The following is a 22,423-nucleotide window of genomic DNA, read 5'->3' on the forward strand; positions in this document are numbered from 1 at the left end:
CCATCTCTAGTCCCTAGGCAATTGCCTGGTTTGCCTAATGGGACGCCACGCCTCTAGCCCTGACCCCCGTTCACACAATCTGTTTGGTCTCGTTAATGTCCGCTGCACAGCAAAAAGTGTACATGCAGGTTATACTGTTTTATCGTCCCTACCAATTATTGAGACCAAACCCACGCCCTTGAAATGATGTCATTTGGACAAAAACTGTCAGACAAGTAGCGCTAGTTTACGTCGCTCGCTGGGGGGACGGCACCGGGGGCGGGGCGGTCTTATTCTGAAGTCACGATGACGGAAATGACGAAATGACGCTTCCGAGCCTAGGCTTACTTTGATTTAAAGCTTCCAATTTTGACGTGTTAAAAAACAAGATGTAATTGAGTCGAGTGCGTGTGCAAAACGGACGCTGATGCGAGTGTCGGAGCGAAAGCGAAAGCGAAGAAAGCGACGGGCTCCGAAAAAATGCAGCGCCGCTGACAACAACTTCCATCTGGCTCCCGCTCGCAGAATCTGATTGGTTCGTTCAATGTCCACTCGACGTCTTTTGTTGTGTTGCTATGATGCACCGACGCTTCGATTTGATCTACTTTGTTTTCCTTGCTCATTTCTTCTTATTCTTATTTTTCCCCAACATTTTGCCGGGCAAAAGTGCTGACGGGCAGCGTTGTAGCAAAGTTAACGCCGAGTTACTTCGTCGCGTCAGTCAGTCCGTCCGTCGGCTAACAATGCTAGCACATCTCACGGAGTCCAGAAAAGAGTGTCAACTTGATTGAAACGTCACCAACGAACGTCCGACACGTCCGCTCGGAGTGCTTTTAGGTCGCGCGTTGTTGTTGTTGTCGCGGAATTGGCTTTTAATTGACTTGGACGCAGTGACTTGACTTAGCCGGCTCGCTAGCTAGTTAGCTAGCTCGCAAGCCAACGGCACACTTTATTCACTCGCCATTGTCAAACTGTTCCAAGTGTTTGCCACCCGCCCGCGTTAAGGCTTTCACGCACGAATATTTGGCAAACAAATAACAAAAATTGACCCGGAACTTTCCCCACATTAATATGAAGTGACCCGGAATTTTTCCCAAATTTACGTGAAGTGATATGATGCCAATGGGAAGTCACTCTGAAAGTCCATTATACTTTGTAAACCAAAAGGTTATCGATATGCTCCCGACAAGAATTGATATTTTATTATCTGGGGCTTTGCAAAAGACCCAGGTAGTGTTAAGTTTTTTTCTTTTTTTAAATGGGATTTCTTCGGCACGCCCCACAGCCCGAACCGTTTGACCCAAGGGCGTAGGTTTGCTTAGGGACGGTAGGGACATAACACTCCCAACTTTTCAGAATGCTCAGATTGTCCCCAACTTTTAAGCAACCTCATTTGAATTATATAATGATTATAAATGATGATAGTGTCTAATGATAAAATTTATGTCTTCCCATATGTTGTAAGAATAAAATTGACCCTTCCATTATTCAGTGAATTGGTGTATTTTCATTATGTTCAGAATTATATTTACCCTTTTTCACTTGCTGAATGTGCCGGTCCATTTTTTTTCTCCCGCAAGCGCACGCTTTATTGGTTGCTGAGCAGTGTTGGGAGTAACGCCGTTACGAAACGGCGTTATTTTTTCAGTAACGGGGTAATCTAACTAATTTTTCCGCCGTTACAACACCGTTACCGTTACTGACGGTCAAAAGCGGTGCGTTACTTACTCTGAATAAATTGAAGAAACTACCAGCCGTGTCGAGTCGACTCTCTACTCTGTTGATTTGTCATCCAAGACTTGGGGTGCGTTCAGGTTCGAGAAAAGCGCACGAACTTCTGACTCCAATCTGTTTGTCCCTGCTCATTCAATTAGACAATGCTTTCCAAAGTTTGGTAACGTTTCTCTGTTTGCTACACCTGATGCTAGCCTCGTTCCCATCTCCCACTGTCAGCCAGCAATAATTCTGCTTCCATCTTGAGGACGGCAGACGCTTTGAAGGTGACGTGAATTGTCGGGAAACGAGCCTACCTAAATGCAGCCCCTCGAGAGATGCGATGGAAGTGATTGTGATTGGCTGAGGGTTAGTCATGTGTCGTAGTAAGCCAATCAGAGCCGGTGATTTCACAAGCAAACCGGAACAGCGCGTGCGGCAAACACACACACGGAAAACAGATGCACAGGGTCGGGATGGCAGAGCATTCAGAAGAAAAATTGTCCTTTAAGAGGTGGAGATATAGACACTATTTCAAGTTTGTCGAAATTAAAGGAAAGAACCTGCATGTAATGTGTAATTTATCTCCCGGGGCAAAGCTTTTGTCGACATCTGTGGTAAGCAATTCAAATCTGCTGAAGCACCTAACAAGTTAACTACCTGTCTGTTTTTCTCTATTCCACTGACTCGAATACTGCTCAGAAAATTTCAAATTCTTTGACATACAACAAGTTCTTTTTAAAGTAACAGAAATAGTTACTTTCCCTGGTAACTAGTTACTTTTGCTATATAGTAATTCAGTTACTAACTCACTTTTTGGAAGTAGTGAGTAATGTAACTAATTACTTTTATAAGTAACGTGCCCAACACTGTTGATGAGTGATGACTACAACAAACAAACACGCACACTCACACAACCCCAACAGAAATACATGACAACATGTCTCCTCCACCCCCTGTAACGACGAGGGGTATTAGAATTTTTTTAGGGGGCCAGCCACTGTAGCAGCAGCCACTGTAAATAGCGTCAATGTAGTGGAGGTGGGGGAAAACGCCACTCATTTTGCTACTGAAAGTCTGACTTGCATCTCAGTTAGCATAACATTAAACTGTGGGAACTTGCCAACCTGCAGCTTACATTCCTCCTGTACTGTATGTTTTTGTACCATTAACGGATTAACGGTAATTCAACTCTGCATTTATTCATTAATTAAAATATATTTTTTCCATCATTCATTTAAAAATAATTTTTTTTGCAGCCTACGCAGACGTTTCTTTTACCCCCCCCCCCCAAAAAAAAACACGAACAAACACAAAAACACAGCTACTCTAAATTTCCTTTGTATGAAGAAAGGGGGATTTCCCCCAAAATAAAAGTTTTTAACACTTTTTCATTTTTACACACAGCATATTTGTAAGAAACATAGCCCTGACCTCCGTTCACCTAATCTGTTTGGTTTTATTAATGTCCCGTCCCTAGCAAAAAGTGTATAGGCAGGTTATGCTGTTATAGCATCCCTACCAATTTTGAGACTTGCTTGACGAAACTACTGGAATTTTTACGCGATGTAAGGAATTTTTCGAACAACCCTGAAAAAGTTTCCGTTCGGCCGTAAACGCCAATCACCATTTTTTTTCGGGGGGGGGGGGGGGGGGGGGGGCATTTTCAAAATGTACGTAATCCTACAATTTTTGACCAAATCACATCATTTGGACATCAAAAATTCCTTAACGGTGAGGGGCATAAAGGTTTATGGTTCCCCGGAAATTTGCCAAAAACTTTCACATTCATTTTTAATGGGATACAATGTTAAAATTTCCCATTCACTTCGAATGGAATTTACGTTGCATTGATGGCATTGACAGCCATTTAAATTCTATTGATGCCAATGTACTTGGATTCCATTGACGCATATTGATGTCGATGCCATTGACAACCAAGGATGTCCAAATTTCCCATTAATTTTCAATTGCATTTACTTTGTTTAATGCCATTGATGGCCATGTTTGTTGATTCTATTGATGCCAAGGTACTTAGATTCCATTGACGCAAATGTGAGTCGATGCCATGGACGGCCATGGACGTCCAAATTACCTATTCATTTTCAATGGCAAAAAACAAATGTCCCAAAATCAACAGGAAATAACCAGATATGCCAAGGACACGCCCCCCCAAATGTCCCCAAATGATGTGATGTGACCAGGACAGGCCCCCAGATGTCCCCAAATGACCTGATATGACCTGGACACGCCCCCCAAATGACCTGATATGACCAGGACACGCTCCCCCAAATGTCCCCAAATCAACAGGAAGTGACCTTAGTGTCTCTAAAATGTCCCCTAACATATCTGGGCTAGGCTAAGATCTTGATCTCCACACAGCAAAGACGCAGAGTAATTTCTTCAGAAATTGCAGTTTCTAGTTTTAAAAAGGTGTTACAGGTCGCGACCAAAACCTTCTATTAGAATAGTGTCTACGTTAGGTATTTCAAACCAAATTTCATACATAAAGGGCTTTTTCAAAATCATTCACTCAGTGGAAACTTTTTTAAAATTCCCTGAAATAACAACTCTACAGCTCATCAAAGGTAGCTCAATGAAATTCGGTGTTTGCATTCTTTTTTATTTTTGAACGCCAATTTTTACTTTTACAGCAAACAAATTTTGGCTCTCAAAATCCATTATTGGCCTCTCTGACTAATCAGTATCGGTATCGGTCCTGAAAAAACTTGTAATGGTCGATCTCTTAATTATGTAAAGTGAGTAAATTAATTCAGTCTAATCTACCTAAAGTCTGCTAGCTTAAATGCTACGAATGTGACCGTTTATACAACTCACATAGCAAATTGCTCACTCTACAAAGTGTAGCTCTAAAGTTAATTACAAATGCATACACAAACATATGTTAGCTGAAACAAGTTACAGCTTGATGTGGGCCAAACCAAAGTGCAGCTATTGTTTATCCATGTCAGAAATCTGCTCCTCAGCCATGCCATCCTGACGTTGAGCATTTACAGTAGGGATGTCCCTATCCAGGTTTTTGCACTTCCGATCCGATACTGATACTGGCCGATAACGATACCGACCTATCTGAGCATGTGTTAAAGTTTAAAGTTATTTAGCCTCCTTACTTAGTTGTCAGACTCATGTTGAAAAAGGTTTTAGTACTCTTGATAACAACTAATCAGCTGAATTAGGTGAGTTTGAATAATACACAACAGTTGGTAACAAGAAACTGACCTGTTTATTCAGTGCCAAACACAAAACATTATAAATAACAAACAGAAAAGGCACAGTCAGTCAGTAAAACGTGCAAATAATATTGTAAACTGTCTTAAAAAAGCAAAACACACCAACAACCTCAGTGGAAAATCCCACAAATCCCCCAAGCTATTACATGCTCTTAATGTTTCGTGCATTAGTTACAAAAATTGTATAAAAAGCCTCTCAGGTTTAAATAAACGACTATTTCAGTATCAAGTTAACATTTTAAAACAGTAAATAAAATACTCAAGTCCCCATTCTGTATCAGCAGCTTTAAACTACATTCAATTCATTTAATTTTGCGAATAGACTGTTAAAGTTGTTAAAATTGCTCCCGTTATTCCATAATTTCCCTTCTGTCTACTTTCGACACGTGAAAGTTTTAAAACTGTTTTGATGATAGATTCCAGTCATGATTTTGCCGATTTAGGAGTACTTTAGATAAAAAGTTAATTAGGTTCGCTTGGAAGGTTCACTACAACAGCCTACAAGGGAAGTCTCCTGCTTTAAGAGAGCTGCTGTTTACAAACGCAACTAGTTTTCAATACTTCAGTGTTGCTAATGCCGTCGAGTTTGTCATTTTGCATCTAGTTCTATATACTTATGATATCTACAGTAAAATGATGTTGACGTTGTTTGTAGCGGCTGTCAGCAGCTGTCAGGTATTCTTGTGTTTTTTTTATCCAGCGGCATGAGTTGAGCTACAGCCGTGAGTCAAGCATTGGCATTACCTGGGTCTATGACAAGTATGATGTTTACTCTCCCAAAGACCGTGCTGTGTATTAGTTCCGCTTTACTTGACATATTTCAATAATCGGAATTTGGATGTTTGTGAATGCTTCTGGAATCTTCCACGGCCGAATCGCTCAAGGATGTAATGACGGGTGGGCATGTTGTACCGTGGTTCTAAGTGTTGGATGGTGCGTCTTTGCTCCGAGAGATAATGGCTCGTCATCCAGAATGAATTCTTCGGCAATGACTCTTGTAATTCCCTGGGCTTTGGGACTGTCGAGTGCCAGTTTGTCATGCATAGCAAAAGTTTCTGTCAGTGTTAATTGCGTAGGACCTTTCTTTTTGTCTTCAGTTTTCTTAACATACTTCTTATATTGTTTGTGGTGGTATTTCGCTAAATGCTCGATTAGGTTGGTTGTATTAAATGTTGCACTCTGCCTCTTCTTCTTTGTCGTCCTTTAAGGTGAAATGATCCCACACAGTTGACATTTTTACCGATAAAGTCTCGCGGTAAATTGGGAGACAGTAATGTAGTGTGTTGAAGGTGTGCCGTAAAATGCGGACCGGATTTTAGGGAAACCGAAGCAAAAAACTGGAATGGATTATGTAAATCGGTGCGCTGGAAAACCCGGACCGGATTAAAAAAAACTGGATAGAAGTCTGAATCGGAATTTTTCCGTGTTGGCCGATCCGATACCGAAGCGCATTTTTTTGCCCATATCGGCGTCCGATCCGATCCACATATCGGATCGGGACATCTCTAATTAATACCAGTGCAAAAATGATATTACAATAAGATCCTCTTAATACTGATTTTCAATGAACCTTTTTCATATCAAAATGTAGTATTGTTTTCATTTTACAGCAACACATTTGACAACTAGCTATTTACAATTTAGTTTTAATAATAGTTACCAAAAATAATATTGATGACCATTAAAACAGAAACACAACCGAGCGTGAGGTAAATATAATGTGTTGGTCATTCCACATTTAGAAATTAAACTTTGGATTTCTCTTTTTATTCGCGTGACAGCAAGCGTGTCACGGAGACTGGTAGCGGCAATGTTGTATGTGTGATTAAGATCCTGCTAGAGAAAGTCTGTGCGCCCCCGAGCCTACCCAAAAGGAAAATGTTTAACCGTGTCCCTAAATCAAAATGCATGCACGAGCCATGACTTTGATCCCATAGAAATTAGATTGACGAAACGGAAGTTCTCCTTCGCTATTACATCAGCGGGGGAGAGACGAGACGAGGCAGCGAAAACAGAATGACATAGTGTGTCACTCACTTCTGAATCTACGACGAGCGACCAATTAGGGGCCTGTGTGCAAGAAGGGGCGGGACCAAATAATGTCACTTCCCAGTCAGTTAATATTGCTAAGCGGTCGTTGGTGATTCGTTTGGCAACGTCACTTCCCGTTCACTAACCGAACGATTCACTTGGGCGGGTGAGGGAATGAGGGGGGCGAACGATTCGTTGAACTAATCTTTTTATTGAACGAACCGGAATGAATTAGTTTACTCAAGTGAACGACATTGGAGTTTCCTCTCTTCTTCCCTAGACGACTTGTGCACACTTACCTTCACTGCCACTCTTCAGCGCCCCTAGTGGACCGCCAAGGAATTGCTCAACAAACATTAGCAGTTTACAGCATCCATACCCCATTGTATGGCCAATGTCAAATAAAAGTATCGATACTTGGCGGGAGCATATCGATAACCGATCGGGTTGCAAAATATCGCTGTATTGAGATATTGTCACACTCTTATTTACCGATAATTGTTGTATCGCCATATCGTGCGATCGTTATCGTGAGCCTTGTATCGTAGACCGTACCGTGAGCTGATGTGTGTGTTGTGTTTCAGGAAATTCAAGCTAAAGCTCCCGCTATGAAGAAGAGAAGTTTGTTTCTTCAGCTCGTGAAAAGGTACCGTCGGCGGCGGGCGAGTGGCGGCTCTATACTGAAGGCGTGTCTTTCCCCCTCCGTGTACGCAGCAGTGTCCGGCAGACGCGCGGAATATTGGGCCCCCGCTAGACTCCCAAGATGAACGTTTCTGTCCCCCAATGCATAACGGGATGCTGAACCGGAGGAACCCCGAGCTCCATGAGGAGCCTCAGATCCAGACGGCGATGGCGGTGGGCGACCTGTACACGGTACGCCGCATGCTGGAGCTCGGCTACTCGCCCACCGTCCGCGACACCAACGGCTGGACTCTGCTGCACTTCTCTGCCGCCAAGGGCAAGGAGCGATGTGTCCGCATCTTCCTGGAGCACGGAGGTCAGAAAAAACAAAACTCCGGCTGCCAACAAGTTTTTCCAAACTGTTTTTTTTTTTTTTTTTTTTTTTGGCTTCATATTACGAAAAATCATTAAGCTTGCAAAACATACTCACTGTAAAATAGGGGCAGTCAAACATGCGGCCCGCTAGGGCTTCCAATTCTTCCAGACAGGGACCTTATAGTTCAGAACTGCATGCTTTTATTTTGACATTGGCACCGTAAAAAACGGAAATTGGGGCTCACTTTTGTGTCTGCGGTCGTCTTTCTTCGGATGTCTCACGCAGTACGGCAGCCAATGGGCTAACAAATAAGTGATTCAAAAATGCCCCGTGACAACAAGAAGTGACCTGAAATCAGCAGGAACTAATCTGGGAATGTCCCAAAATCAACAGGAAGCATAAGTGGCCCGGAAATGCCCTAAAATCAACAGGAAGTGATCCAATAGGTGCAGGAAGTGACACTGAAATATCCCAAAATATTTTGGAAGTGACCCAGAAATGCCCCAAAATCAATAGGAAGTGGACCAAAAGCAACAGGAAATAAACTGGGATTGTCCCAAAATAGGGCTGTCCCAATCGACAATTTTTCTCCCGGTTAGTCAGCCGACTAATTTTACGATTAGTCAACTAATGTAATCTTTTTTTTTTTTTTTTTAAACTAATTTAGCAATAAAATTTTTGTTGATGCTTATTCACAAAAACATTTAGAACCACTTAAATTCTTTATTAAAGTACACATAAACATGTGAAATAACAATAATAAACTAGGCCTGCAAGCAGGACTGAACGGGCCCTCGCAATCTAGCGCAACTCGGACGTCACGCAACTCGGACTGTGTGCAGGTCAGGGTGGTGGCAGATCCTCCTCTCTAATCATCTCATTAGAACCTAACATGCTCGAAAGTCGCCTATTTACATTCCCACACCCAAGAGATAAAAACCACTATTGGAAAGAGTACTACAAAAAAGGAGCCACTACTGAGCTGTGCAGCCAAGCCCTTATTCAAAACCAAAATTAATCTTCTAACTGGGCCAATTCGACCAAGTGTGCCAACTATTGTGGCTCCATAAGCTCCCTGAGTCTCTGAAAAAAAATATTTCCTTTAAATGGCGAACAAAGGGTCGTCACGGCAACAGACAGAGACACGTGGACATGGGCCGTAAAAAAGTATTTTAATAGGTCTTGAAACTACAATGACCAACATGAAAAGAACTGGACATGTTTTGGAAAAACGAGTGACTTTCTATCGCCACTAGTTGGCGCTGTAGGGTTGATGCAAATGACCCCTACAAGGCCCTTCAGGGTATGACTCTCAACAAGCACGGGAAGTTTGGCGCAGATATCTTGTATATCTGCCGAGTTATGACTGTTCAAAGTTTTTGGAGAGAAAAATTGTTGACAGTCATTTTCACTTTCCTGTTTGGACCCCTCCGCTTCAACGAAACTTCAATATTTTTCATCAGGCACCTGAAGACAGGTCTTAAGGTTTCCCTTATGCAGGTTTGAGGTAGATTGATTTTTTCCCTTTAGAGGAGGAGTGTGTCCCGTAAAAAAGGGCATTTCCTGTTCCCACTAGGAGGCGCCAGGCACAAATGGTAAATTTTCAATCCAGTCCTGCTCAGGCTGGTATACCTCACACACATGCCAGATTTAAAATAGATTGAACGTTGTATGAGGGAGTTATCAGTCATTTTCCGAATTCGGTGTTTTGGCGAAAAAATGGAAGAATTTGGCGCCCCGCCCAGGTCAGGCCCGTGAATGAAAACACACCATTTTTATAACTTAAGATTTCATATGCCTCATGAACAGTCTCACCAATTTTGAGAATGATCAAACTAATTCCCTAGGTGCCAAGGTGTAAAATGTGCACACTGTAAATCGATAAAAAGTTCACATTCAATCCAAAATACCCGATTTCCTGTAGGATTTGGAATGTGTGTGCAAGAGACTTTTTGGAGCAGTTTTGCACAAAGTTTTGACTCTCCAAATTTCATCACTCTATGTTAGAAAAACCTAAATGGAGAGGCCTTTTTGAAAATTTCAAGGGGGCGCCACTGAGCCATTTTGTTAAATTGTTTCGTAACGTTGCAAGATTATCGAACGTTATCCAAAGCCGCATGTATGTGCAAATTTTGGTGAGTTTTTATGCATATTCAAGCCTCCAAATGTAAACTCTTACTGTGAACCCATGAAAATTTCACATTCGAGCCAAAATACCCGATTTCCTGTTGGATTTGGAATATGGGTGCAAGAGACTTTTTGGAGCAGTTTTGCATAAGGTATCTACTCCCCAAATTTCCTTGCTCTATGTTGAAAAAACCCAATAGGAAAGGCCTTTTTTAAAACTTCTTTCTGTCGCCACTAGTGGGCACTGTAGAGTTGATGCAAATGACCCCTACAAAAACCTTCAGGGTATGACTCTCAACAAACACGGAAAGTTTGGCGCAGATATGTTGCATATCTGCCGAGTTATGACTGTTCAAAATTTTTGGCGAGACAAATTGTTGACGGTCATTTTCACTTCCAGTTTGGACCTCTCCGCTTCAACGAAACCTCAATATTTTTCATCAGGGACCTGAACACATGTCTTGAGGCTCCCCTGAAACAGGTTTGAGGTCAATAGATTTTTTTCCCTTGGAGGAGGAGCCTGTCTCGTAAAGAAGGCCATTTCCTGTTTCCACTAGGGGGCGCCAGGCCTAATGGGTAATATTTCAATGCAGTCGTGTTCAGGCTGGGATATCTCATATACATGCTAGAAATGAAAAAGATTGAACGTTGTATCACCGAGTTTTTAATCATATTCTGAATTTGGTATTTTGCCCAAAAATGGCCGACTTTGGGACCACGCCCAGGTCAGACCCTTGAGTGAAAACTCACCATTTTGAAAACTTAAGATCTCATATGTCTCCTGAATAGTCTGACCAATTTTGAAGACGATCCAACTATTTTCTTCAGCGACAAGGTCTCAAATGTAAATCGATAAAATTTCACATTTGATCCAAAATTTCCGGCTTCCTGTTGGGTTTGGAATATGGGTGCAAGAGACTTTTTGGAGCAGTTTTACACAATGTATCGACTCACCAAATTTCATCATTCTACGTTGAAAAAACCTAATAGGACAGGCCTTTTTGAAAATTTCAAGGGGGCGCCACTGAGCGATTTTGTTAAATTTTTTTGTAGATTATCAAAATTTACGCAAAGTTGCATGTATGTGCAAATTTTGGTGAGTTTTCGTGCATGTTCAGGCCTCCAAACGTAAACTCCAACTGTGAACCGAAAAAATTTCACATTTGATCCAAAATATCCGATTTCCTGTCGGATTTGGAATATGGGTGCAAGAGGCTTTTTTGAACAGTTAGGCATAAGGTATCTACTCCCCAAATTTCATCGCTCTACGTTGAAAACCTGAGAGGAGAGGCCTTTTTGAAAATTTTAAGGGTCAAGGGGGCGCCACTGAGCCATTTTTTGAAATTTTTTCAAAACGACGCTAGATTATCAAATTTTACGCGAATCTGCACGTATGTGCAAATTTTGGTGACTTTTCGTGCATGTTCAGGCCTCCAAATTGGCCATTTTCATTTGCCATGAAGAAAGAAGAATAATAATAATAATAATAACTAGGCCTGCAAGCAGGACTGAATGGGCCCTCGCAATCTAGCGCAACTCGGACGTCACGCAACTCGGACTGTGTGCAGGTCAGGGTGGTGGCAGATCCTCCTCTCTCATCATCTCATTAGAACCTAACATGCTCGAAAGTCGCCTATTTACATTCCCACACCCAAGAGATAAAAACCCCTATTGGAGAGAGTACTACAAAAAAGGAGCCACTACTGAGCTGTGCAGCCAAGCCCTTATTCAAAACCAAAATTAATCTTCTAACTGGGCCAATTCGACCAAGTGTGCCAAATATTGTGGCTATATAAGCTGCCTGAGTCTTTGAAAAAAAATATTTCCTTTAAATGGCGAATAAAGGGTTGTCACGGCAACAGACAGAGACACGTGGACATGGGCCGTAAATAAGTATTACAATAGGTCTTCAAACTACAATGACCAACCTGAAAAGAACTGGACATGTATTGGAAAAACGAGTGACTTTCTATTGCCACTAGTTGGCGCTGTAGGGTTGATGCAAATGACCCCTACAAGGCCCTTCAGGGCATGACTCTCAACAAGCACGGGAAGTTTGGCGCAGATATGTTGTATATCTGCCGAGTTATGACTGTTCAAAGTTTTTGGAGAGAAAAATTGTTGACAGTCATTTTCACTTTCCTGTTTGGACCCCTCCGCTTCAACGAAACTTCAATATTTTTCATCAGGCACCTGAAGACAGGTCTTAAGGCTACCCTTATGCAGGTTTGAGGTCAACAGATTTTTTTTCCTTGGAGGACGAACCTGTCTCGTAAAAAAAGGCATTTCCTGTTCTCACTAGGGGGCGCTAGGCCTAATGGGTAATATTTCAATGCACTCGTGTTAAGGGTGGGATGTCGCACATACATGCCAGATATGAAAAAGATTGAACGTTGTGTGAAGGAACTATTAGTCATTTACTGAATTTGTCATTTTGCCGAAAAAATGGCCGACTTTGGCACCCTGCCCAGGTCAGGCCCGTGAATGAAAACACACCATTTTGATAACTTAAGATTTCATATGCCTCATGAACAGTCTCGCCAATTTTGAGAATGATCAAACTAATTCCCTAGGTGCCAAGGTGTAAAATGTGCACACTGTAAATCGATAAAAAATTCGCATTCAAACCAAAATACCCGATTTCCTGTTGGGTTTGGAATACGCATGCAAGAGACTTTTTGGAGCAGTTTTGTACAAGGTATCGACTCACCGAATTTCATCCCTCTACGTAGAAAAAACCTAAATGGAGAGGCCTTTTTGAAAATTTCAAGGGGGCGCCACTGAGCCATTTTGTTACATGTTTTCGTAACGTTGCAAGATTATTGAACGTTATGGAAAGCCGCATTTATGTCCAAATTTTTGTGAGTTTTCGTGCATGTTGAAGCTTCCAAATGTAAACTCCTACTGTGAACCGATAAAAATTTCACATTCGATTCAAAATACCCGATTTCCTGTTGGATTTGGAATACGGGTGCAAGAGACTTTTTGGAGCAGTTTTGCATAAGGTATCTACTCCCCAAATTTCCTCGCTCTATGTTGAAAAAACCCAATAGGAAAGGCCTTTTTTAAAACTTCTTTCTGTCGCCACTAGTTGGCACTGTAGAGTTGATGCAAATGACCCCTACAAGAACCTTCAGGGTATGACTCTCAACAAACACGGAAAGTTTGGCGCAGATATGTTGCATATCTGCCGAGTTATGACTGTTCAAAATTTTTGGCGAGACAAATTGTTGACGGTCATTTTCACTTCCAGTTTGGACCTCTCCGCTTCAACGAAACCTCAATATTTTTCATCAGGGACCTGAACACATGTCTTGAGGCTCCCCTGAAACAGGTTTGAGGTCAATAGATTTTTTTCCCTTGGAGGAGGAGCCTGTCTCGTAAAGAAGGCCATTTCCTGTTCCCACTAGGGGGCGCCAGGCCTAATGGGTAATATTTCAATGCAGTCGTGTTCAGGCTGGGATATCTCATATACATGCTAGAAATCAAAAAGATTGAACGTTGTATCACGGAGTTTTTAATCATTTTCTGAATTTGGTATTTTGCCCAAAAATGGCCGACTTTGGGACCACGCCCAGGCCAGACCCTTGAATGAAAACACACCATTTTGAAAACTTAAGATCTCATATGTCTCCTGAATAGTCTGGCCAATTTTGAAGACGATCCAACTATTTTCTTCAGCGACAAGGTCTCAAATGTAAATCGATAAAATTTCACATTTGATCCAAAATTTCCGGCTTCCTGTTGGGTTTGGAATATGGGTGCAAGAGACTTTTTGGAGCAGTTTTGCACAATGTATCGACTCGCCAAATTTCATCGTTCTACGTTGAAAAAACCTAATAGGAAAGGCCTTTTTGAAAATTTCAAGGGGGCGCCACTGAGCCATTTTGTTAAATTTTTTTGTAGATTATCAAAATTTACGCAAAGTTGAATGTATGTGCAAATTTTGGTGAGTTTTCGTGCATTTTCAAGCCTCCAAACGTAAACTCCAACTGTGAACCGAAAAAATTTCACATTCGATCCAAAATACCCGATTTCCTGTTGGATTTGGAATATGGGTGCAAGAGGCTTTTTTGAACAGTTAGGCATAAGGTATCTACTCCCCAAATTTCATTGCTCTACGTTGAAAACCTGAGAGGAGAGGCCTTTTTGAAAATTTTAAGGGTCAAGGGGGCGCCACTGAGCCATTTTTTGACATTTTTTCAAAACGACGCAAGATTATCGAAATTTACGCGAATCTGCACGTATGTGCAAATTTTGGTGACTTTTCGTGCATGTTCAGGCCTCCAAATTGGCCATTTTCATTTGCCATGAAGAAAGAAGAATAATAATAATAATAACTAGGCCTGCAAGCAGGACTGAACGGGCCCTCGCAATCTAGCGCAAATTCGGACTGTGTGCAGGTCAGGGTGGTGGCAGATCCTCCTCTCTAATCATCTCATTAGAACCTAACATGCTCGAAAGTCGCCTATTTACATTCCCACACCCAAGAGATAAAAACCCCTATTGGAGAGAGTACTACAAAAAAGGAGCCACTTCTGAGCTGTGCGGCCAGGCCCTTATTCAAAACCAAAATTAATCTTCTAACTGGGCCAATTCGACCAAGTGTGCCAACTATTGTGGCTCTATAAGCTCCCTGAGTCTCTGAAAAAAAATATTTCCTTTAAATGGCGAACAAAGGGTCGTCACGGCAACAGACAGAGACACGTGGACATGGGCCGTAAAAAAGTATTTTAATAGGTCTTGAAACTACAATGACCAACCTGAAAAGAACTGGACATGTTTTGGAAAAACGAGTGACTTTCTATCGCCACTAGTTGGCGCTGTAGGGTTGATGCAAATGACCCCTACAAGGCCCTTCAGGGTATGACTCTCAACAAGCACGGGAAGTTTGGCGCAGATATCTTGTATATCTGCCGAGTTATGACTGTTCAAAGTTTTTGGAGAGAAAAATTGTTGACAGTCATTTTCACTTTCCTGTTTGGACCCCTCCGCTTCAACGAAACTTCAATATTTTTCATCAGGCACCTGAAGACAGGTCTTAAGGTTTCCCTTATGCAGGTTTGAGGTAGATTGATTTTTTCCCTTTAGAGGAGGAGTGTGTCCCGTAAAAAAGGGCATTTCCTGTTCCCACTAGGAGGCGCCAGGCACAAATGGTAAATTTTCAATCCAGTCCTGCTCAGGCTGGTATACCTCACACACATGCCAGATTTAAAATAGATTGAACGTTGTATGAGGGAGTTATCAGTCATTTTCCGAATTCGGTGTTTTGGCGAAAAAATGGAAGAATTTGGCGCCCCGCCCAGGTCAGGCCCGTGAATGAAAACACACCATTTTTATAACTTAAGATTTCATATGCCTCATGAACAGTCTCACCAATTTTGAGAATGATCAAACTAATTCCCTAGGTGCCAAGGTGTAAAATGTGCACACTGTAAATCGATAAAAATTTCACATTCAATCCAAAATACCCGATTTCCTGTTGGGTTTGGAATATGCATGCAAGAGACTTTTTGGAGCAGTTTTGTACAAGGTATCGACTCTCCGAATTTCATCCCTCTACGTTGAAAAAACCTAAATGGAGAGGCCTTTTTGAAAATTTCAAGGGGGCGCCACTGAGCCATTTTGTTACATGTTTTCGTAACGTTGCAAGATTATCGAACGTTATCCAAAGCCGCATGTATGTGCAAATTTTGGTGAGTTTTTATGCATATTCAAGCCTCCAAATGTAAACTCTTACTGTGAACCCATGAAAATTTCACATTCGATCCAAAATACCCGATTTCCTGTTGGATTTGGAATATGGGTGCAAGAGACTTTTTGGAGCAGTTTTGCATAAGGTATCTACTCCCCAAATTTCCTTGCTCTATGTTGAAAAAACCCAATAGGAAAGGCCTTTTTTAAAACTTCTTTCTGTCGCCACTAGTTGGCACTGTAGAGTTGATGCAAATGACCCCTACAAGAACCTTCAGGGTATGACTCTCAACAAACACGGAAAGTTTGGCGCAGATATGTTGCATATCTGCCGAGTTATGACTGTTCAAAGTTTTTGGCGAGACAAATTGTTGACGGTCATTTTCACTTCCAGTTTGGACCTCTCCGCTTCAACGAAACCTCAATATTTTTCATCAGGGACCTGAACACATGTCTTGAGGCTCCCCTGAAACAGGTTTGAGGTCAATAGATTTTTTTCCCTTGGAGGAGGAGCCTGTCTCGTAAAGAAGGCCATTTCCTGTTTCCACTAGGGGGCGCCAGGCCTAATGGGTAATATTTCAATGCAGTCGTGTTCAGGCTGGGATATCTCATATACATGCTAGAAATGAAAAAGATTGAACGTTGTATCACCGAGTTTTTAATCATATTCTGAATTTGGTATTTTGCCCAAAAATGGCCGACTTTGGGACCACGCCCAGGTCAGACCCTTGAGTGAAAACTCACCATTTTGAAAACTTAAGATCTCATATGTCTCCTGAATAGTCTGACCAATTTTGAAGACGATCCAACTATTTTCTTCAGCGACAAGGTCTCAAATGTAAATCGATAAAATTTCACATTTGATCCAAAATTTCCGGCTTCCTGTTGGGTTTGGAATATTGGTGCAAGAGACTTTTTGGAGCAGTTTTACACAATGTATCGACTCACCAAATTTCATCATTCTACGTTGAAAAAACCTAATAGGACAGGCCTTTTTGAAAATTTCAAGGGGGCGCCACTGAGCGATTTTGTTAAATTTTTTTGTAGATTATCAAAATTTACGCAAAGTTGCATGTATGTGCAAATTTTGGTGAGTTTTCGTGCATGTTCAGGCCTCCAAACGTAAACTCCAACTGTGAACCGAAAAAATTTCACATTTGATCCAAAATATCCGATTTCCTGTCAGATTTGGAATATGGGTGCAAGAGGCTTTTTTGAACAGTTAGGCATAAGGTATCTACTCCCCAAATTTCATCGCTCTACGTTGAAAACCTGAGAGGAAAGGCCTTTTTGAAAATTTTAAGGGTCAAGGGGGCGCCACTGAGCCATTTTTTGACATTTTTTCAAAACGACGCTAGATTATCAAATTTTACGCGAATCTGCACGTATGTGCAAATTTTGGTGACTTTTCGTGCATGTTCAGGCCTCCAAATTGGCCATTTTCATTTGCCATGAAGAAAGAAGAATAATAATAATAATAATAATAATAATCCTTTGCATTACAATAGGGCCTTCGCACGCCTAGTGCTCGGGCCCTAATAATAATCCTTTGCATTACAATAGGGCCTTCGCACGCCTAGTGCTCGGGCCCTAATGACAAATAAACAATGGGTGATAACATTAACTAGTGCAAAAGAATAGAATGTAAACCGATTCAGAACACTGACTTCACCTTTCCAACACGATTCAAAACAATTCTTAAAAAAAATATAGCATTAATATTATAGTATACTAGTATACTAGTGTTATAATAATTATTGCCAATCAGATCTTTCATAAAGGGTGTCATTTTAAAGGTATTCTTAGCAAAGATGTGCGATAATATCGGTTATAGTTATCGGACGATAATGGCAAATGTGACTAAGGAGGCAGCTATCGATTATTTTAGTTTACTAGTTTGAATAATCGAGTAATCGGATAAGGAACACGAACAATTAAAATACCTGAGCTGAGCCTCAAACGGTATAAAAAAAATCTATGTACAGCAAAAGAATAATTGGCTAAGCAAAAGTCTGCTAGCTTAAATGCTATAAAACGCTAACTTTTTTTTTTTTTTTTTTTTTAAGCATTGCTCTTAACAAACGATTCAGACACATATTCCCACAAAAAACATCAACCTACCTAAAACACCTATGAACTAAATGACGAATGCATTCAAAAAAACATTAGCTCAAACAAAAACTTGGCTTATGTTGGTCTTAACATGGAGCAGCTGGATTCAGCCATGCGTCGAGGCAGGCTAGAGGGCTGTGTATCAAACACTTTCAAAATAAACCATTTCAAGTTTCAACATCACTTTAATTCAACGAATACTCAAAGCAGCAAAATTTAATTTGAATCCTTTTTTCTAATCGAATACTCGAGTTAATCAATTAATCGTTGCAGCACTAAATGTGACGTCACACAGATTATCCAGATTTTTAAAAATTCAACCAATAAAGCAATCTGATAATTATATACTTGATCTAGCCTCCAAATGTGCACAATTGACGCAGTTTTGTCCAATTCTGCCTTGCCGCCTCAACCCCTCCCTCTGAAGTCCCTGTCGCATGAGTGACGAAATGCTTGATATCATGGCGGCTCCGTCACAAGTGTGCGTTTACTTTTCCGTGTGAAAAAAATAACGCTCTCGCCATCTGCAAAACATTTACTACAGAAGTTCCACGAGGTGGAAAGAAATCGTCCTCATTTAACAGTAACCTGGTCAGCCATTTAGCACTACAACTGCCAAGGGTGGATCAGTTGATACAAATCACTTTTGTAACCAGAGAAGGATCATCTGACCCTAACAGCATATCTTTTGTGAGCACTATGGTCCTCATTAGTCATTCCCATTCACAATCGCAAAACCACAGGGTTGGATTGCTCCAATTAGCATCTTGAATGTTCGCAGGGCAGGGCTGCCTCGGTTTTGTCAGACAGTGGACCGCTCAGGCAGGCAATCGGGCGGACAACCTTTTTACAAATTCCAAAAGCTGGAGTTTACCCACAGTAGAAGGGGCGGTGTAATAAAAAACAAAACAACCTCAGTGTTTCCCACAGGATTTTAGGAGACTGTGGTGGGAGGGTCTCTGACCATAGGATTTTTTGAAACTGGTGGTGGGCTGCATCGGAGTCGGACAGCCACACCATGTCATGCCACGGCGATTTTTTTTTTTTTTTTCTTTTTTTTTCCCCCAAGAAGAACCATAACAACGATATATTTGAAATATTTCATTAGCTAGGCTAATGTTATAGCTCTCAGCTACGGTACATGTATGTAAAATGCGTTGCTGAGTACAGCTACGTTACCCTATGTAATAATGAGACTTTTTTTTCTCGTAGCAATAGTACGACTTACATCTCGTAGTGACTCAGGGTTGGCAAACTGTTGAAAAGAGCCATATTTGACCCCCCCCCCCCCCCCCCAAAAAAAAACAAAAAAAACCTGATACAGTATGTCTGGAGCAGCAAAAATTAAAAGCCTTGTACAAGCCTTATAATTATCAGTACTAGCTATATTAGCCTACTATAAAAATGACTAAGTTGGCTAGAAATACATAATTAGCCTTCATGATTAAATGTTTATTTTCCCTGCAGTGGATCCTATAGCGCACCACGTGACTACTCTGTTGTACGATGACACCACAAGTTTAACTTCATTACAATATTAATGAATTGAAAGAATGTTTGTATCATGTTTGTCCTCCTAGAAATCCTATTAAAACAAAAAATATATTTCCCTCCCCCATCTTTTTCCATTTAAAAAAAAAAAAAAAAAGCTCCGAAACAGCACTAAGGAGCCGCATGCGGCCCAAGAGCCGTGGGTTTCAGACCGCCGTCGTAGCCCTCCTTTTTTCTTTTTATTTGACCCTCATAAGTACGACATTACCACAACAATAACAGTCCTTCTGTCAACTGACCCATTTACAGGACAGGGGGAATTCTAATGGCCGTGTAAAGAGTTTTTCTTGATTCGGTGAGAAGGTGAATAGTTTTTTCCCCGTTTTTCGTGAACTAAATTTCCACACAAACGCACAACGAGGTACCATTAACTTAGCAAGGAGAGGTAAGAGAGTCATTTTTCGAGTGTCCCAGAGCTCGCGAAATTGTGGGGGGGCGCATTTATCCAACTTTTGTCAGCCATAATTGTCTGAAGTTGGCGCGTCGGTGTTGTGCCGAAAAATAGCCACTCCACGCGAAATGTCCCCCCGACGGGAGCGCCCACGCGTCACAAGTACAAACAGCCTTTTCTTACCAATCGATGGACACGGAAACGACGTTCTTGTACCGTGAATATGTATCATTTTACTCTGCTTGAACTAATAAATACTTTACTGTGACCAACTCTACTCAGCTCTGAAAATAGAGCAAGGCTTTATTTTGGGCCCCGCCTCTCCGCGCAAGTTCAATCAAAGTTTGCTTTCCGTCCAAGACGGCCGTCCACCGCTCACTTTCGCCAAAAAGTCCGATCGAAACTATGGTAATGCCCCGGATATGGGGAAGAAGGAGAGAAGTCTGTATTTGCTTACCCACTCGATTGTGGTAACAATAATAAAGAAAAACAATAACAAAATAACAGCGGGCTGCTACGACATGCGACCGCTATCTCTCGCTATCTCGCTCGTTCTCCCATTCTTCCTACTCGTTCCCCTTGCGTCTCTTAAATAAATAAATAAATAAAATACTACTCTAAAATGCTGCTCTCGCTCGCGCGGGTAGTAGAGTGGAGTGGGCTACAGCTGTGTAATCGGCTGACTGACGCATCTGATTAGTATCTTTTTTTTTCGGGGGGGTGGGGGGGGCGCAAACGAGACTGTGGCGGGCCGCCACAGTCTCGTCCATTAGTGGGAAACACTGAACCTTTTTTATGTGGTGACATATTACACTTCGCCCTTCTCCCGGGGCTAGGTGTTAGGGTTGTTGCCGAAGCAATTTTTCCTTCTGCGCCTTCTTTGCGCCCACATGAGAGTGAGCCAATTCCCTTGCAAGACCCACCAAGAAGTCTGCCCGTCTCTTTTGCCTTCCTGTGCATGCCTGATACAACACATATGCATTCATTGCTGACATGTCAATCATATTGTAGAACATGGTGACTGGACATCTCCGTGTTGGACAAAGCAAGGGCAGGCCTGGATTTGCAAATATTCAAGATACTAATTTCAGCTATCCACAGTGAAAATCCGCTTTCACAACTAGGCAGTGACTCCACTGGAGTGTGTAGGGGGGTTGTTTGCTGGATTGCTTGTTTGAATGGTCTGTTATTTGACAAAGCCAAGTTGTCAGTTTGGTATCGAGGTCATTTGACGGCCAAAAAAATCCGGTAGCTCCAGTGTTAAAGCTGCATCACAAAGATTTGTGGAATTAATAACTTAATTCAATTCACTTTTATTTGTATAGCCCTATATCCCAACAAGGTTGTCTCAGAGGGCTTTAAAGATTCAATTTGATACACAGTCAGATGCAGTAGACGAATGAGATGAGTTCATGTCGTGGGCATCCCCCATCCTTAGACCGGCAAGGAAAAACTCCAAAGACCCAGTGGGAAATGAGAAACCTTGGGGAGAAACGCAGTCAGGAGAGATCCACTCACAGGACTGACAGGCTTTAGATGCACCAGGACTGATGATTTCCTTAGCCGCGTTGCTAATGCTAATCGTGCGCAATTTGTCCTTCCAGCGGACCCGACGGTGAAGGACTTCATCGGGGGCTTCACGGCGCTGCACTACGCGGCCATGCACGGGCGCGCCCGCATCGCCCGCCTGATGCTGGAGTCGGACTTTCGCGGCGACATCATGGACGCTAAGAGCTACGACGGCTGGACCCCGCTGCACGTGGCGGCCCACTACGGGCGCGACTCCTTCGTGCGTCTGCTGCTGGAGTTCGGGGCGGCAGTGGACCCGCTGAGCGAAAAGGGCACCACGCCGCTGCAGCTGGCCATTATCCGCGAGCGCTCCAGCTGCGTGCGCATCCTGCTGGACTGCGGCGCCAACATCGACATCCAGAATGGCTTCCTGCTGCGCTACGCCGTCAGCAAGGGCAACCACCCGTACTGCCGCATGTTCCTCCAGCGCGGCGCCGACACCAACCTGGGCCGGCTGGAGGACGGGCAGACGCCGCTGCATCTGTCGGCGCTGCGCGACGACGTGCTGTGCGCGCAGATGCTTTACGCTTACGGCGCCGACGCCAACACCCGCAACTACGAGGGGCAGACGCCCGCCGCCGTCTCCGTCAGCATGTCGCGACACAGCAGACCCTGTCTGGACTTCCTACAGGACGTCACCAGTGAGTACCGCCCGCCGATCGGTTTTGTCGTGAGTCCAAAGTTAAAAAAAAGAAAAGAAAAAGAAAAAAAATGGGGAATCCATTCATTTTTCACTTAATAATTCAGTTAATTATTTGTAGAAATTAATTATAAGATGCTTTGACATTGATTAACAAAAAAAACATTGAGAATTAAGGTAGTTATGAGTTCGTGTTAATTTCACTACTGACTACATTGACTTTAATGGGAACATAGCTTCGGGGTGGCCATGTTGGTAGGGGCAACACACGGTCTTTTTGTGCTAATACCATCAATCGAAACGAGTTTATCGCTAGTCCACGTCCGATAAATTCGAAGTGGGAGGCTTGCAGCGAATGATCGGTCGTT

General features: G+C 42.3%; 1 protein-coding gene across 2 annotated transcripts in view; it reads left to right on the plus strand.

The window, feature by feature from the left end:
• Positions 1–321: 321 nt before the first annotated feature.
• The window catches only part of asb7 (ankyrin repeat and SOCS box containing 7), a 28,467-nt gene continuing 6,365 nt past the window's right edge, over positions 322–22,423 (plus strand). Inside the window, exons 1-4 of one of the 2 annotated variants that reach the window (XM_057854316.1) lie at positions 322–514; positions 7,559–7,620; positions 7,689–7,971; positions 21,451–22,056. In XM_057854316.1, the coding sequence (XP_057710299.1) occupies positions 7,758–7,971; positions 21,451–22,056 (820 nt within the window). In that variant the 5' untranslated portion in view covers positions 322–514; positions 7,559–7,620; positions 7,689–7,757. The remainder of the gene's footprint in view (positions 515–7,558; positions 7,621–7,688; positions 7,972–21,450; positions 22,057–22,423) is intronic. The other variant, XM_057854325.1, reaches the window with a different exon arrangement.

This window comes from Corythoichthys intestinalis, chromosome 1 (genome assembly GCF_030265065.1).
Source record: "Corythoichthys intestinalis isolate RoL2023-P3 chromosome 1, ASM3026506v1, whole genome shotgun sequence".
In the NCBI taxonomy this organism is placed as follows: Eukaryota; Metazoa; Chordata; class Actinopteri; order Syngnathiformes; family Syngnathidae; genus Corythoichthys; species Corythoichthys intestinalis.